The following is a 17980-nucleotide window of genomic DNA, read 5'->3' as shown; positions in this document are numbered from 1 at the left end:
TTTCTAGTTTGGTTTTGTAATTGAATGACATTGAGCTTATTGAACGGCTCTTGTGATGAGATTATCTGTGTGTGACTTTGAGGCTAATATGAGGAAAATAATGAAGCCATAAATGGCTGAAAATTAGGTAAATACAAAGGGTGTGCTGCCTAAATTTGCACTCGAGTGCTAGGTAGATATACTCGTGAGTTAAATAGGGATTTGAGGACAAATCTAACTCGGATTGTTTAGGTTATTCAAGCCCTCTTTTGTGGAGGTATATAAGTTGGAATTCGGCTGAAACTTGCACCCTTGGAAAAAATGAAATTTACGACTAATAAAAATACGTTTTCCCATTTCGTTGACTCAAATGATATTTCAAAGTATAATTGCTTCAAAGTTTCACAGTTTGAATAGCGAGCAAGAATTTTACGACTATTCTCTAAATGATTTTCAATAACTTGATTCTCGTTAAACGAAACATTTAAGTTTCGAACCTTTGTTAATTTTCAAAGCTCTTAAACAATATTTTCTTGCAGATTTGGACTCCAAACACGGAGTAATACCCGAACGTGACCCTTAAAAGCACTACGTCTTTTGGTGAGTGCTTCCAAATATCTGATTGAACTTGACACTTGTGTTTAATACTTGACCAATGTGATTACATGATATATGAGTGGATTGATAGGGCAAGAGTGTACATTATCGCACTTGCCCTAATGTGATTTATTCTTGTTCATTGATTTCAATGTAATTAATATAGATGCTTCTGAATTGTATTTTGTCGGGAATTTCAAAAATCCTGTGGCTAATTAGTCGAGTTGAGCTGGCAAGGGTCTGATTAATTAGATAACGAACCCTGGGTTGTTAGTGATGTCGAGTGGAGTGTTATCTTCTCGACTAATCGGTATACTCGAGTATTACCATTAGTGTTTATCTTGAAGCTCGGGTCCCTAAGAGGTTTGGTTGGTGGATGGAGATTGGAGTTAAGTGGAGTAATACTGGACTAATTACCTTACTTGAAAGTTGACGGAGTGTCAACTACTATTTGATCAGGTCATGGTGGAACTGGTTTATCAAGGCAATTGTATCCTTTTACGTGAAATACTGATTATGAAATATTGGCTGTACAAGTGTATTGCTCATTTTCTTGACTTGTTATGCTCACTATTTCACTACTATGTTACATTTACTATTAATTAATAGTCAATTTGCTATTTGGAACATCACTGAACTATAACTCACTCTGTTAGTTTTATTTTCCTTACAAGGAGTACGAGCGAGGCGTGAGACGTGTACAGACTAGCGTAGTCCAGTTGTTTTGAATTTTAAAATTGTACTCACGCTAGTACCCGACTAGGATTGTTTGTACTTGGATTGTAAACTCATTAATGTATTTGGACGTGTATGAGCCTTGTAGTTGGATTTGAACACCAGTATTTGTAAGTCGTGACCCCTGTGGTCCCACTTTTATGGATGGTGAAACACAACAGGGGGAACCAAAGATACAAATAGGCAACAAGGAGATTAAGCTAAAGATGATAGTGAATTTTGAGTACCTAAAAGGAATAAAATGTCTGAGGCATAGGATGACTTCGACGATTTGGAAGAAAATGGCTTATATTATGGCATATATAAACATTGTGACAAGAAACTAAACCGGGGCAAAACTAAACAAACCAACAGAATGTGGAGACATCGAGAAAACTATGCCGTTAGAAAAGCCAAAGGCCAAGCAGCAGACAAAGATAAACATTTAGCAGCCAGAGGAGCATTTTCCAACTATACCAGCATTGCACATAGGCAAATTCAATATGGAAGCAATGAAACAGGCTGTTTCACATTGGATCTTGATGCATGAGCACGCATTCACAATTTTAGAGGAAGAGGGTTTCAACCTAATCATGAAAACATAGGGTGGCCAGAGTGGTAAAAAATCTCTCAAATAACAGCTAAAAAGGATTGTACACAGGTGTATAACATAGAGAAAAAGAAGTTGAAGAACTCGCTGAGACATGTACACAAAGTGAGCTTGACCACCGATATGTGGAAATCAAAAAATCAAAAAATTGAATACATGGTAGTGACCAAGCATTGGATTGATGGAAATTTGAAGCTTCAAAAAGAAGTGTTTAATTTTGTTCATATTCCACCACTTTGTCGAAGAATTGAGATTTCGAATGTAGTTTTTAACTGTGCAAAAGAATGGGGAATTGAGGGAAAATTTTCCACTATTTCCGTTGACAATGCCTCGAACAATGATGTGGCTGTGACATTGTTGAAAGATGATTTCGGTAGATGCAAGAAGTTGTTGGGTGAAGGAAAGCTATTTCATTTCATTGTTGCGCCTATGTCAACTTATGGTTCAAGATGGCCTGAAGGAGATGGCAGAAATTTGTGAAAATATCCAAGATAGTGTGAATTTTGTGAACAAGTCTGATGATAGGCCATTGCTATTTACAAAAATTGCTCTACACTTGCAAATTCTTGGGAAAAAATTGCTCCATAATTGTAGGACAAGGTAGAATTCAACATGTGAAATGTTGAGTCGTGATGTAAAATATAAGGAGGTTTTTCCTCATTTCCAAGTTTGAGAGTCCCTTTATGAGTTGTGTCCATCTTCAAAGGATTGGGAGAAAGTTGAGAAAGTGTGTACCAGTTTAGAGAAGTTCTACACAGCCACACACATAATTTTGAGGAGTGAGTATCTAACCAGCAACCTATTCCTCCCAGAGGTTCTAAAGGTGAAGAAACTCTTGGATGCACGAGTGGATGATGAAGATGATTTTGTCTAGGGTATGATTTCAAGTTTGACAAATACTAGCACGAGTGCAATTTATTGTTGTCCATTGCAGCTATCTTGGATCCAAGATAGAAAATGCGAGTAATAGAGTTCGCTTTCCCTAAGATGTATTCCACATATAAAGCTCAAGAGATATCACAAAAGTTTGAAAAAGGCATCTTTGACCTTTATGACGAGTACGTTGATATGGCTTCAAGTGTAATTGTGGGGACAGATTCTTCAATAAATGCTACATCTTCTATCTAGGGTCGACCTCGAGCAAGTGCCGAATATTGGGATGATTTGGATTAGCATTGTGGTGAAATCGAGTCTAATGAGCCCTACAAGAGCAAGTTGGTGGATTACCTAGACAAGCCCCACCAGTCTACTCAACAAAATCCAAAGGATTTCAACTATTTAGATTGGTGAAGAATCAACCAGTCAGCATGCCCAGTACTCTCTCAGTTAGCCGTTGATGTATTGGCTATTCCTAACACTACCGTTCCATCTGAGGCCACCTATAGTGCTGGAATTAGGGTGATTGATTCCTATTGTGTTTCACTTGCTCTTGATACCGTGCAGATGTTAATGTGTGCGGGCAATTGGGGTAGAAATTTACATGGAGTCAAAAAAAATTGAAAGTTATGCCTATACAATTTTGTCATTGCAAACATAAATTAGTATTTATTAGTTTGTTTGCTAATTTTATAGCAATATGTTTATTTGCATATCCACCACCTAAATGTAGCCATAGAAAGCTCTCAAAGCATATGAGCTACCCAATGTTTGAAGTTGCATAAGAAGCAAATAAAATGCTGGAAATCAAGTCCATCTTGCATGTGCATTCTGTTTTTCTTGTTCTTTATCTGCTTTAAGTTGTGTTCAAAGTTTAAATTTAAATTGCACATAAATGGGTTATTTTTCATTTGTGTATGATCAAGTGTTGTGGACTGTACGCTGAAGTTTGAAGTTGCATAAGGAGCAAACAAGCTCCTTTTTAGGGAGTGGCATAAGGAGTTTAAATCTTTTTAGTTTCAGCATGCATGTAGTTTTTCTTTTTTGGGGGAATCTGCCTACCCTTTTGTTTCTTTATTGCTGAATTTCTGAATTTAGAAGCTAGAATTCTAGAATCTAGATCATGGTCATACTTTGTATCTGCTTATTGGTTGGAATCTATTGAGAAGGTCCTAAAAACTGGTTATCACTGTATCACATGCGTTTGTTTTTGATTATTTTGATCATAGCCATACTTGATGTAGTTGTCCTTCAAAGTTCAAAGAAGCAACGACATGCTTCTAAGTCTTGTCCATTTGCTTGGATCCAAGACTTTAATTGGCTGCACCTCTTGTTACATTATGTTGCATTGCAATTCATCTTGTTCGATCGATATTAATGTACTCTAATTAGAATGTTTAGTGCAACTTAGTTTACTGTTTAGCACAAATTAGTAGTGCTGCATTTCAGATTCAAAGCCTAGATTCTTTAGATTATTAGGAATTGTGCAGGAAAAGGGCGAATTAATAAGTGACTGTTAGGGCAGGAGTGTTTTGTCGAGCTCAAGTACTCAACTCGATATTGAGCTCGAATAGCATATCGAGCTCACTCAAGTCTAGTTCGAGTCTTCTTTGCTATCTTCAAGTCGATCTCAATCCTTAAAGTCGATCTCAATCTTTATTTTTCAAGCTCACTCAAGATCAAGCTATGATTGTTTGAGTTGAGTTCAAACTTGAGTACTGAGCTATTCAAGCTCGACTCAACTCGATATCACCCATAAGTGGGAAGTATTAGACACTTTCCACTATAGAGGGATCCGTGATGCGAGCGTGATCCTAACTCAAAAGAGGATCTATTTTTGGTCTAACCTAACTATAATTTGCTTGGGGACCCAATTGGTAGTGGAGTTAGAATTGAAAATTTTTGTGTTGGATAAGAAGTTTAAATATTCTTCTTTCCTAACCTAAATTCTCCTTCTGCCCTTTAAGCTTCCTTGTAAATAGAACATCTTCCTCTTCAAGGGGGAGACCAATTAGTCTTTTGGTTTCCGCGTGACTTTCTTTCTTTGCTTTTTGTGTGATAAGTATCTTAAAAGAATTTTGTTGCAGAGTTTTTCCTCTGTTAGGGTAATTTAGTGAGAGTTTTTTTTTTTTTTTTGCTATCTTATGAATTCCTAATGAGAGTGATTTTAGTTTTCTATTTCTTTTTGTAGATCTAAGTTTTAAAAATAAAAAAGGAATTAGTTGTCAAATTGGGGATTTTTTAGATCCATTTCGTCATATCTCACCATTATATCTAAGATTAAATTAGTTGATTAGTAGATTCGATGGTTGAAATATTCACCGGCATTCTTAGAGATGCAATGTTCCATTTCATGTTTGGGTATGTTTGGAGCTTCATAGTGAAAATTATTATTAATTTGTTAGATTTGTAATATTCATTGTTCTTCAAATATATAGTACTTGTGTATGTATGACACGCTAATTTTATTATTCAACGAAATTATGATGTGCTTTATTTTTTTTTTTTTAAAAAAAGGGAATATTGGTTGGGGGCCCAAATCCAACCCAAGGCCCAATCTCATGGGGAACCAAGTACACCCAGACATGATTAAACTCATCTGGTTCCTAAGTTGGGATACTTGAACTCTGGACGTCATTCGGGCCTGAACATTTAGTCTTTTTGCAAACTAGAGTGATAGGCAATTGGCCCCAATTTACTTGGAACGGACATTGGCTTTGGATTTAAAAACAAAAAAAGAAAAGAAAAGAAAAGAAAAGAGTGATAGGTTGTTGGCAAAGAGTTAACTGCAATTATGGAAGTAAAATTAGCAATTAAAGAATGAAATATGGCTATCAATTAAAAGACTAAATTAAATGCCACGAATCTTCAATCGGAGAGTCCTTAATAAGCTAAAAAACAAAACGATCTTAAGTTACCTTTTTCTACATTTGGCAATTTCTTAGGCTACTAATTTACTACCTTTTTTCTTGGCAAAAAGTCCACGATATAGTAACTCATAATATTACCATTTCTTTAATTTGCAGTGCCAAGATACCAAAATCTACCGATCCTTGATTCCAAACCTATGTATAAATATCCACGAATCTGCAGTAAAAAAAAAACCTCTCTTATACAGAAGCAATTTCTTTCCATAGACTGAGAAACCTTGTTAACGTTGTTGTTCAGCGATGGAGGAGACGACAGTTGTGAAGAGAACAACCACTGGTCGGCGAACCACTGGTCGACGAAAGATTGAAATCAAGAAGATTGAGGAGAAAAACAAATTGCAAGTCACGTTTTCGAAGCGCCGCAAGGGTTTGTTCAAGAAGGCTGCGGAACTAAGCGTTCTATGTGGTGCAGATGTTGCCATTCTTGTTCAATCTCCAGCAGGCAAAGTGTTCGGCTTTGGTGGCCGTGCATCGATCGACACCATCATTGATCGGTATCTTGCCGGGAAAGCATCAGGTTCTTTCTACAATGCTGTTGCTAATCAGATTCAGCAGCAGCAGCAAGATCAGGAGGAGAAGGAGAAGATTTTGGAGATCATGAAAAAGATTGAGATTGAAAAGGCGAAAGAGAAGAGTTTAATGCAGAACAAGGGTGACAATTCAAAAGGGTTTTGGTGGGAACAGCCTATTGATAATCTTGACTTGGAGGAACTTCTTGAGTATAAGGCTGCTATGGAGATTCTGAGGAAGAATGTTTTGGCCAGAGCCGATGAGATGGCTGCTGCTGCTGCTAACAACATTGATGCTGCCAAAAATAATGTTGCTGCTAACAACAATTCTGCTGCTAACAACAACTTTGCTGCTAATAACAATGCTGAATCTTCATCAGGTTTATTCATTCCCAATGTTGCAGTTGATAGCTTTGGTGGGCTTCCAGTTATTCACTGTGAGTCTGATGATGGTGGTGGTGATGATGATGATAAGGAGGAGGAGAAGGATGATAACATGAATGCCAATGTTAAGGCTTCTGCTGTAGAGAATCTTAACGTAGAAACAAATCGTCATCAGCCCTTAATGTTAGGAAATCCTAAACTCGAAAGTACTGATGATAGTGATGTGCTCTTCATGTTTGAGAATCCTAACCCTGAAATTGATATCAATCGGCCCTTAATGTTAACGATACCTAAGCTCGAAATTGTTGACAGTGATCAGCCCTTAATGTTTGAGATTCCTAGCCCGGAGACTAATAACAACCTGCTCCTGATGTCAGAGAATCCCAACCCTCAAACTAACAGTGATCAGCCATTGGTGTTGGAGAATCCTATCACTGAAACTAATGGTGAAGTTGCAGAAGTTTCAGAGAATCCTAACCCTCCGAAAACTCGTTCTTAGGATCCAGAGCTTGAGTGATTATATTAATCTGATGGTTTCTTTTAATTAGTATTAATTTCTCTTCCTGTTTTTATAGTCTTTGGGAGGTGAACTGGTTTTCACCTTCAACTACGTGCGTTTGTCATTTGTTCTTGGAATTCTGTTAGGACAAAATTATTGATAAACTCGGTTGACTATTGCATTTTATGGTTATACATTCCTCTGTTTTCATTCTGTTTATTGCTTATTTGTTTGTCTTTATCTTGTTTTTTTACTTAAATACGCACGTTTCTTGGAATGATGGGAACGGTGGAAAGTTGTAATCTCTCATCCCTTTCCAGTGGATAATATGGGAAGATTAGATGTATGGAAAATACATAAGTTTGTAAAACGTGGATAATGTTCTAATATAATCACTATTTCAATTTAATCCTAACCTAATACACAAATTTTAGATACATCCACCCCTGAAAAGTAAACACTTGGGGTTTCTTAAAATCTAATGCATTTATATCTCTGATTTTGAATAGTATACTTATTACTATCCATTTGTACCCTTTTCTTTATTAGTTCTTCTCTGCTTGTGATAATTCGGGGACAAGTTTTAGTTCTTTAGAACTTGACTCCATATTTGTAATCCTTTCCTGCTTTTTCAGGGATACAGGTGAATGAAGGTTAAATTTATGATCCTAAATTTATACCCTAATGCAGATAGAGTGCTGCTAGTATCAACTTTCACTTTTTTCTGTACTTAACATTTTTAAGTTCTTTTTTTTTCTTTAACATTTCTAAGATTGTCTTCTTATGGTTAAATCAGTATGATTTGAAATCGATCAGCCCAAATTTCAATCCCTAACTTTGTCTAAACCTAGGCACCGCAGGAAACTAGAGTTCCGTTTGAATGGTTGTTTTCTGAAGAGGTTTCTATAAAAGATTTCACTTTTCCAAGTAAATGTGTATGTGGGTTAAATGTGAAATTTTTCATAAATATGTTTATAAACACTACGGAACCTTGTTTGACAAGAAATTTGTGCATCCTAAATTGTACATTTATTGCATTTCTTACAAAATTTGATGCACTGTCAAAGAAGAACTTTGGTGTATGCATAAACTTTATACTTCTTTTGTCACACTTTGATAGATTTGATTTTTTTTTTTTTTTTTTTGCATGCAGCTTAAGAAAAGTTAGTTAATTTTGTTGAAAAAATAAACCTAGTTTACTATTTTTCTAAGACATCCTTACATTAAATGGAGCATGACTAATTAGCTTTACACTAAATAAGTTAGATTATACTGAGTAACAAACTACATTAAACAATGGCATTTTACATAAATTGTAAGTTAACTACATTTCTCAATTGGAAAGTGGATTATAATTTGGGATAGAAGAAAAAGAAAACAAGCCTATCAAAATGGAATGAATGGAGTAGTAGAGGTGACAATTTCCGACAACCCCTGAAAACACGACACGAATCTAACATGAAATTAATAGGTTTGGGTTGAGGTTTCGCGGGTTTGGGTCAAAATCGGGTCGAACCCGATGGATCCGAAAAGAAAACAGGTCAAATTTGGGTCAACATGTGGGTGACCTAATATAACTCGATAACCCGTTTACGAATTAAAAATAATTTAATAAACATAAAAATTATTTTATCTAACTAAACTAAATTATTCTTTTTTCCAAAGGCATTAATCACTTAATCCTAAATGAATTTATTTAACTTGTGTGAAGTTGAAAGTATTATATTTGGACAAATAATGTATTATATTATGTTTTACTTTTATACTGTTTTAATTTATTTTATATTTGGTTTGGAATAAAACACTTTTATGGTGTTTTAATTTATTATAGATTTGGTTTGAAATTATTTATTTAAATTTTTATTATTGGATTATGTGATTAGTCTTGTACGAAATTGGTTTTATTAGAAATTACAGTGGTAAATTAATAAATTAAAATTAAGTTTCGAGTCGACCCGTCAACCCGAAATTTTCAAGTTCGTGTCAAGTATTCTGACCTGTTTCGGGTTGGCGGGTCAAGTTCGGGTCAGCGGATTTTCTGTTACACCCGAGTCTCAACCCGACCCGCCAACCGGAAGCGAACCCAATTGCCACCCCCGAGTAGATGCATACCAATTTAATGTATAAATATAACGTGATTTGTAATTATATGCCCAAAAACAAGTAATACATAACTGACCAACCTTATTGTAACTGACCAACCTAATTGTACCTCCTTAATGCCCTCCCTCACCCTCCCCAGTACTAACGTCTTAAAATTGTTATTTTAAAGAAATGCTCTTAATTGTCAGTTGTTCTTTTAAAAGTTATATCCACAAGAAGATGGGAAACCCTTACATATAAGGTACACTCTTGGGCAAATAAACATAGCATACTGTTACAATTTTTTTTTTCTTTTTTCATCGTACAAAAGATAAGGCAGCAAGTAGAAAAAATCTCCAATCCTGCTCAGAAATTCCATTTCTAATCCTTCACCAAATTCTTTCAGAAAGTATAGATACATTTTATAAGGTCCCATTTCTTGATTTCCCTGCCCTGGATGTAGCTTCTTCATGACTCAATTTACCGAAGACTAATTTGTGATTAAAAGAAAAAAGAGAAGAGAGAGAGAGGGATGTGAAATAATCTGATTTTTTTATCAGATCAAATATTCTAGGCACTGCACTAAGCAATTTGTTGTACATATATCGTATCTTATTTATTTATGTTAACCTGGCATTCCAGGAATTTTCACATTAGAGAATATGGCCTTTCCGCAAGAATGAGATGAGGAACCTGGATGCTCCATGCGCTCAATTCTCAATTGGTCCAAATAGTTATATGAATTAATCTTTTCTACATTGTTAGTGTATATATACACTATCAGTGTCTGGATTTAGATATCTGTGTCGCATTATCTCAATTTAAATTGAAATATTAAATTTTGTATGTATAGCATACGTCTAAACTGCAAGTGTATATACTAATAGCATATAAAAGATTTGTCCTAATTATTTTTGCCTAAATAAGTGCATCCTGTAATTTGACATAACATTAAGGCATTTGCATCGTCAGTTGCTTGAATAGTTACATTTGCCTAAGTAAGTGCATCTTGTAGTTTAACACAATTTTAAGGCATTTTGGATTATAATCAACAATTTCTTTGGAATCCCATCTTTGAACGAAAACAAGGTCTGTTAAATTCGTTCTGCAGTCTGGACATATTTGTAAATCAAACCCATGATGGCTTCTGATATCTAAGTATTTTCGGCGATATATTTGATATTCCAGGAAGATACGAATGTAACTTGAATCCAAGGAGAATTTGTATCCATCATTAATTCTTCCTTCATTCTTGGGTAATAATCCCTCTCAGCCGCGTTGACTTGACCAAGTAGGCTCGTATTTGAAGAATTCTGGTCAACCTAATCATTTTGCTTGTTAAAATTTGATAATTGGCTTAAATTGACCAGGGATGGATTGGGGGCTGCTGTCCCCCATTTTTGTCATATTGCCTATGTATAATGGTTCAAGTTGCTGCCATAGGGTCTGAGGGTGCTCACCTCGGCCACCCCTCTGTTGCCGAGGTTAACCCCGTTCGCCCCTCATCAAGCACGGTCAGGTCCCGCACACGACCCATGAGTTCGGCCAGATCTTTGGTCGAACCATTTGGGTGACCTCCAGACTCCCACCTCGGCTGCACGCTGATGATGTCAGCACCTCTGACACCGCCCAGAGCCAGTGCTTTATCTGAAAAGTACCGGATGTTTTTAATGGCTACTACGTAAGACTCCCCGTCACCCTGCCTAGGCGGCTACAGTGTCAGAGTCAGACCTCCTTACAGGGAACAGAGCCGTAATGCCAGGATATGGGTCCCACCAGCATGAGCCCCCGTCCTACCTTTCACTTCCACTCTATAAATACTCTCCATGCACTCCCAACAAGTAAGCACACTGTTCATTCTCATATACTATTATTTCTCTCGTTCTCTTACTAACTTGATCGTCGGAGTGATCCCAGGGGAGAAGCCCCGCCATCCACTTCGAACAAGTGAATTCACCTCACCTCATTTTAGAGAGAACTGATTTAGGTCGGACCAACAACCCACCAAAAATCACCTCTTCAATTGGCGCCGTCTGTGGGAATGAGATTACTGCTAAAATGAGATCCACGCGCTCTAGAAGCGGGAGAGTCCCCTCGACCTGGGTTGGGCAAACCTCGTGAGCCCAGCAAGGTCGCATTTCTGAAGAACAAGAGTCCCCAAGGACCCAACCCAATAACGAAGACGCCATGGCCAAGATGGCCGAGTTCGTAGCCGACAATCCTAACATTTTCGAGGAACTAGGGAGATACTTCAAGAGGCAGGGGAAGGAAAAAACCGAATCCTCTAAGAGGAGATCGGCGAAGTCCCCTGAGGTACTTTCCGGGGAGGACTCCGACGAGGGGCACTTCTCTCGGAGTACTTCCAGGCGCGCCTCTTCCAAGGCGACCTCTAAAATTGCCTCTTTTTCCCGAGCATTTTCCCGGGGTCTACTAGGAAAACGAGTTGAGGGCCCACCTCGGCGTCCTGGAGGCTTAGCAGTCGACTATATGAGGGTTCCGCCCTTTATCGACGACATCAATGGGGAAATGGTGCAACCAAATTTTAAATTCCCAACCTTGCAATCTTATGATGGCCGAGATGATCCCGATGATCACCTCCGCGCCTTCATGTCTGCATTTCGACTCTATTGCGTCCCCGACGCCGTGATTTGCCGAGCTTTCCCCATTTTCCTGCAAGGGACAGCCCGAAAATGATTTTGGGGCATAGAACCGAGGACCATTTTTTCGCTGGACGAGTTGATAGACCGGTTCATCCACCGCTTCGTATCGTCTCGCCCAATTACGAAGATTTCAGCTTACCTCTTGAACCTGCAGCAGGGTCCCGGCGAGTCACTGCGCTCGTATATGCAGAGGTTCAATGAGGAAAATGTGCAGATACCTGATCAGAATGAGCAGGTAACCATAGCTGCCTTCACCAACGGGTTGATTGCGGGGATCTTCCATACTGAGATACATCGGGATTACCCCCGCACACTTCGGGAACTCTGGGAACGAGTAGACCAAAGAATCCGAAGTGAGGACCTAAACCGCATGAAGCGAGAAGCTCAAGCTGCTCGTACTGGGCAAGAGTCCCGGAGGAAAAAAAACACCGGCCGAAATGAACAAGACCCAAGTGGCTCATCGAACCAATTCCGAGACCGCCGGAGTGTCTTCAATCGGATCGTAAAAGGCAGGTCGTCCACCTCGGACGCCGAACTGACACCGCTCAATTCCAGCAGGTCTCACGTCTTGGCGGTGATGAGGCAAAATCACTTCAGCCGAATCTCTCCTGAGATCCCGGGGAGGAGAGATAAGAGGAACTCCAACCTTTATTGTGCCTACCACCGAGATGTCGGACACGAGACCGAAGACTGCAACGATTTGATGCGAGAAATCGAGAACTTAATCCGCCAAGGATACTTGAAGCAATTCGTCCGCAAGGATGGAGCCCTCAACCGAAGCGCCTCCCACCGGGAGAGCCGGGACCCTGGCCGAGAAGACAGGCGAGACACCAAGATTCATTGCTGAGGTCCCGAAAACCGCAGGCAGGACCAGCGCCCACCGCGTGACGGATCACCGAGCTATGGCCCTAACATCGCCAGGGTGATCAACACAATCGCGGGTGGCCCAACGGGAGGAGACAGTCAGAACTCCCGGAAACGGACATACCGCCAGGCCGGCATGGAGACGGCTGAGCCGAGCTCCCGGTTTTCCGAGGTGATTACCTACGGTCCCAGCGACCCTGTCCCTGCTGCCTCCAGCAATCATGAAACTCTAGTGATCGAAGTTCTCACCTATAATTAAATAGTCAAAAAGGTCTATGTTGACTCCGGAAGCTCGATAGACGTCTTGTACTACCGAACTTTCGAAAGTTTGAAACTGACCAGAAAGCAACTCAGTTCTGTCAGAACTACTCTTGTCGGCTTCGGGGGACACGTCGTCCACCGGGAGGGCATGGTGACCCTGATGGTGACTATCGGGCGTCATCCCCGCTGCCGAACTGTGCCTGTCAGCTTTGCGGTGGTCAGAACAGACTCTTCTTACAACATGCTGATAGCCCGACCCACGCTTAACGCTTTGAGAGCTGTCTATTCTACCTACCACCTGAGTTTCAAATTTCCAACCACTGCGGGGGTGGCTGAGATGAGCAACGACGTGAACGCTGTCCGGGAATGCTACCTCGCCACCATCCAGGCAGCAGTCACTCCCCGGACCGCATCAAGAGCTGAAGAAAAGAGGCCAGCGGTCCTCTCCATAGACAGTATCGATCCTTAGAAGGCCGGAGAGCCCAGCAGGCTTGAGCCCGGGGATGAGGTTGAGCAAGTGGTCTTGGATGAGGCGAGACCTGACCAAGTGATCCAAGTGGGGGCCGGACTCCCCTCTCCCCTAAAGGAAGAAATGATCTACTTGATAAAGGACCATCGAGACGTTTTCGCGTGGTCCGCTGATGAAGTGGTCGGAGTGCCACCCGAACTCATGATCCATCAGCTCAACGTTAATCCACAGGCCCGCCCTGTGAGGCAGAAACGAAGGCACTTCGGTTCCGAACGTAGCAAAGCCATATCCGATGAGGTCGACAAGATTTTGCCCGCCAAGATGATCCATGAGATCCAATACCTCACCTGGCTGTCCAATCCAGTCATGGTCAAAAAGGACACCGGAGGATGGAGAATGTGTGTGGATTTCATCGACCTCAACAAGGCCTGTCCCAAAGATTGCTACCCTCTGTCGAGAATAGATGCTCTCGTCGACTCGGCAATAGGACACGAGGTCCTCTGCTTCCTAGATGCCTTCAAAGGGTATCATCAAATAGGAATGAGTAAAGAGAACCAAGAGAAGACGGCGTTCTACACCGACCAAGGTGTCTATTCCTACACTACCATGCCATTCGGGTTAAAAAACGCCGGGGCAACCTATCAAAGGCTGATTAACCGACTCTTCAAAAATCAGATCGGCCGCAATGTGGAGGCCTATGTGAACGACATTCTAGTCAAAAGTTTAACCACTTCGGCCTTTCTGTCGGATTTGAGGGAGGTTTTCGGCGTCCTGCGGGACTCAAGGATGAAACTAAATCCCAAGAATTGCGTTTTCGGCGTCATCTCAGGAAAGTTCTTGGGGTATCTGGTTTCTCGCCGGGGAATCGAAACCAACCCCGACAAGGTCAAGGCCATTCAGGACATGTCCCCACCTCGGAACCTCCGAGAAATTCAGAGGCTAAATGGACGCCTGGCCGCGCTGAACCGCTTCCTGTCTCAATCTGCTGAGAAAACTCTGCCCTTTTTTAAGGTGCTGAAAAAGACTGATCAGTTTGCCTGGAATGAAGAGTGTCAGGCTGCCTTCGACAAGCTGAAACAGTACCTGCACCACCTACCCACTCTCGCTTCACCTCGGCCCGAGGAGAAGCTGTACCTCTACCTATCCGCAGCCAACGAGGCTGTCAGTGCTGTGCTCATCCGAGATGAGGGTACTCAAGTGCCGGTGTACTATGTCAGCCGAGCCCTCCGTGGGCCGGAGACTCGGTACATCCAGGTGAAAAAACTCGTACTGGAACTAGTCCACGCAGCTCGGTGGCTGAAGCCCTATTTCCTAGCTCATCCCATCTCCGTTATGACAGACCAGCCTATCCGGCAGATATTGGTGCGTCCCGAGACTTCCGGGTGCCTCACCAAGTGGGCTGTTGAATTGGAAGAGTATAATCTGTTATATGAGTCACGCACTGCCATAAAAACTCAAGTTTTAACCGACTTCCTTGCCGAGCTCACCTTCATGGAAGGTTGAGAATCCACCTCCGCCATTGTCGAGGTGTCCACCCCACACCTGTGGACGTTGTATGTGGACGGATCCTCTAATCGGGATGGCAGCGGAGCAGGACTACTCCTGGAGGACCCCCATGGGGAAGGGTGCTCGTATGCCCTCCGCTTTGATTTTTCGGCCACCAATAATGAAGCCGAGTACGAGGCCTTGATCGCTGGACTCCAGCTAGCCCCGCAGATTCGGTGCCCAGCGGATCCATGTCCGCAGTGACTCCCAACTTGTAGTATGCCAAGTTTTTGGTGAATATGAGGCCAAGGATAAGACCATGCAACGGTATCTCACCAAAGTTCGCCAACTCACCGTGTACTTCAAGTCCTTCGAAATCCAAAGAATATCCCGTTCCCAGAATAGGCGGGCCGACACCTTATCCCGGCTGACTTCCACATCATTCTCTGACCTCAACAAGACCGTCCTGGTGGAAGTGCTGAACGAGCCGGGATACATGGAAGAGGTGGCCTGCCCCGTTCACCCTGGAGATACGTGGATGAGCCCGTTCATCCTTTTCTTAGGTCAGGGAATCCTTCCCGAGGACCGAGCCAAGGCAAGAAAAATACAACGCAAAACGGCTCGGTACGCTCTCTGCGATGGAGAGATGTATAAACGCTTTTACCTCGGCCCGTGGCTGGGGTGCGTTACGCCCGAGGCAGGACGCCAGATCCTCCACGAGATCCACGAGAGCCTATGTGGGGCTCACGTCGGCCACAATATGTTAGCTAAGAAGACTTTGCTTCTTGGGTATTTCTGGCCCTCCATTCGACAAGACGCCCAAGATCTTGTTTTCGGCTGCCCTTCCTGCCAAGTCCACGCCTCTGAGCACCACCAGCCCTCAAAGTTCATGGTTCCCATCACCTTACCCTGGCCGTTTGAGCAATGGGGGACAGACATCATCGGTCCTTTCCCTAAAGCTGTCGGGGGTTATACATTTCTTGTAACTGCAGTGGATTACTTCACTAAATGGGTCGAGGCCGAACCTCTAAGGACCATCACAGGGTTTGCGGTTCAAAAGTTCTTTTGGAAATGCATTGTTTATCGCTTCGGCATACCTCAGGTCATCATCTCAGATAATGGGAGACAGCTTGTCGAGAACCCATTTAGGATTTGGTGCGAGAATCTCGGTATCAAGCAACACTTCACTTCCGTAGGCTACCCCCAGGCTAACGGTCAAGTGGAGAATTTCAACCGAACTCTCTTGCATGGTTTCATGACCCGATTACACCGAGCTAGATCATCGTGGGTGAAAAAACTGCCCAGTGTCCTGTGGTCATATCGGACCACGCCAAGGTCAGCCACGTAAGAGACCCCTTTCTCCTTGACCTACGGAACCGAGGCTGTCATCCCTGCCGAGATCCTTACACCCAGTCCCCGGCTGACAGATTATGTAGCCGAGGTGAACGAAGAAAAGAGGCAGTTGGACCTCGACCTCGTCGACGAAAGAAGGGATATTGCCTCAGCTCGGGTAGCTTCCTACAAGAACACCCTAGCCCAATATTACAATGCCCGCGTCAAACAGCGTCGATTCCAGCCAGGAGACTTGGTGCTCAGGAAAAACTCAGTCAGCCGAGCTGAACCACAAGGGAAATTGTGCCCAAAATGGGAGGGCCCTTACCGAATTGTGGAATCTAATCTTAGTAGATATTGTAAACTGAGCTATCGAGATGGCTCACTAGTGCCGAGGACTTGGCACGCCGAGACCCTCAAATTGTATTATGTTTGAGCATTTCATCAAATTATGACTTCAGATGTTTCGTTATTTTTCAACACTACGATGCCACACATCCGTTATTAAAAAATAAGGGGGACAAGCAAGGGACGAAACAAGAAATTAAAAGTGTCGAGATGAGAAGAAATAGACATTTCATTTAATGAAAAGAGGCAATACAAAAAGAATACAAGACCGAGATTGGGAATGCTACTAAGCACCTCCCACCTCGGCGTCCTACCTAAACACCTACGAGCCTAGACCCCCGTCTCGGCTCCCTCCTACGCAGCTTTCTCGCCGGTCTCTTCCCCGCCTGGGTGAAACTCTCCTCCTCCTTCGTGCTCTTTGCCAATTTTCTCGCCGACGTCTCCACCAGCTTCTTCCCCTCCGTCTTCCTCAAACACTTCGTTGAGCTCGGATAGCCATTTGTTGAACTCGTCCCGGACTTCGGCCAAGTTCCTTCCAGCTTGGAAGCCCTCGGCCATCGGATCGCACAACTCTTTGGAGTCCTCATTGTAGTTGGCATTGTTTTTCAGAGACTCCAAGGCCTCGTAGGAAAGGTGAGCTGCGGCCTCGTCTACAGCAGACGTGTAACCGAACATAAAACTCGGCATGATCAGCTGTCCAAGATCTCTGGTGAAGGTCTCAGACCTTCGGAAAGCCTCCACCGTCGAGGCTCCAGCACCCTCAAGGGCTTGTTCATGGGACTTCTTCAACTCGTCCCCCCTCTTCTGCTCTTCCTTGAGAGCCGACTTGAGGCTATTGATGGTAGTCTCGGCCTCCTCCTCCTTCGTCTCGGCATATTGAAGCCGTCGTTGAAATTTCGCCTTCTCGGACTCGGACACCACCAGTTTTTTCTCCAATTTGGAGATCTGATTTTGCAACTTGCCGGTGTCCTGTTTCTTGAGTAGGGCACAGTATCGGTGTGCCATCTCGGCTACAAAGGCTGTATTGGAGGGCCGTGGTCACCATTACGCTTTGAATCACCTCGGCCGGAGTCAGCTTCTTCGTAAACTCCACGTCCTTCGGCAAACTTGACTGCATCACCAACTCTTGTGCTATCCGAGGATGGGTGCACCTATCATTGACCAAAAGTCTCCAGTTCGGACACCAATGCTCACCGGGGTGCATCTTGTCCTCCCCAGAAAATACCGGAGGGCTATGGAAACGATTCCATAGTGAGGACCCCGTGACCGCATTGACCGGGACCTTCAACTGTTTGTCTCGGCCATGAGAAGGCGGAAGCGCCGTAGTGACCCCAATGGGCACCCCTTCTGGCACAGAAGAGGTGGACCCTGTAATTGCGGC

At 42.5% G+C, this 17980-nt stretch overlaps 2 protein-coding genes across 2 annotated transcripts; both read left to right on the top strand.

The window, feature by feature from the left end:
- Positions 1 to 12024: 12024 nt before the first annotated feature.
- On the top strand, positions 12025 to 12963 carry LOC113708373 (uncharacterized). Its single transcript, XM_027230836.1, has 2 exons — positions 12025 to 12662; positions 12705 to 12963. The coding sequence occupies exons 1-2, from the start codon at positions 12025 to 12027 to the stop codon at positions 12961 to 12963; spliced, it is 897 nt and encodes a 298-aa protein (XP_027086637.1).
- A 2275-nt stretch (positions 12964 to 15238) lies between these two features.
- On the top strand, positions 15239 to 16687 carry LOC140014093 (uncharacterized). Its single transcript, XM_072064488.1, has 2 exons — positions 15239 to 16088; positions 16347 to 16687. Exons 1-2 carry the CDS (start codon positions 15239 to 15241, stop codon positions 16685 to 16687), a joined length of 1191 nt encoding a protein of 396 aa, XP_071920589.1.
- The last annotated feature ends 1293 nt before the right edge of the window (positions 16688 to 17980 follow it).

This window comes from Coffea arabica, chromosome 9c, assembly GCF_036785885.1.
Source record: "Coffea arabica cultivar ET-39 chromosome 9c, Coffea Arabica ET-39 HiFi, whole genome shotgun sequence".
In the NCBI taxonomy this organism is placed as follows: Eukaryota; Viridiplantae; Streptophyta; class Magnoliopsida; order Gentianales; family Rubiaceae; genus Coffea; species Coffea arabica.
The sequence above is the reverse complement of the archived record's forward strand: the minus strand, read 5'-3'. Positions and strand labels throughout refer to the sequence as shown.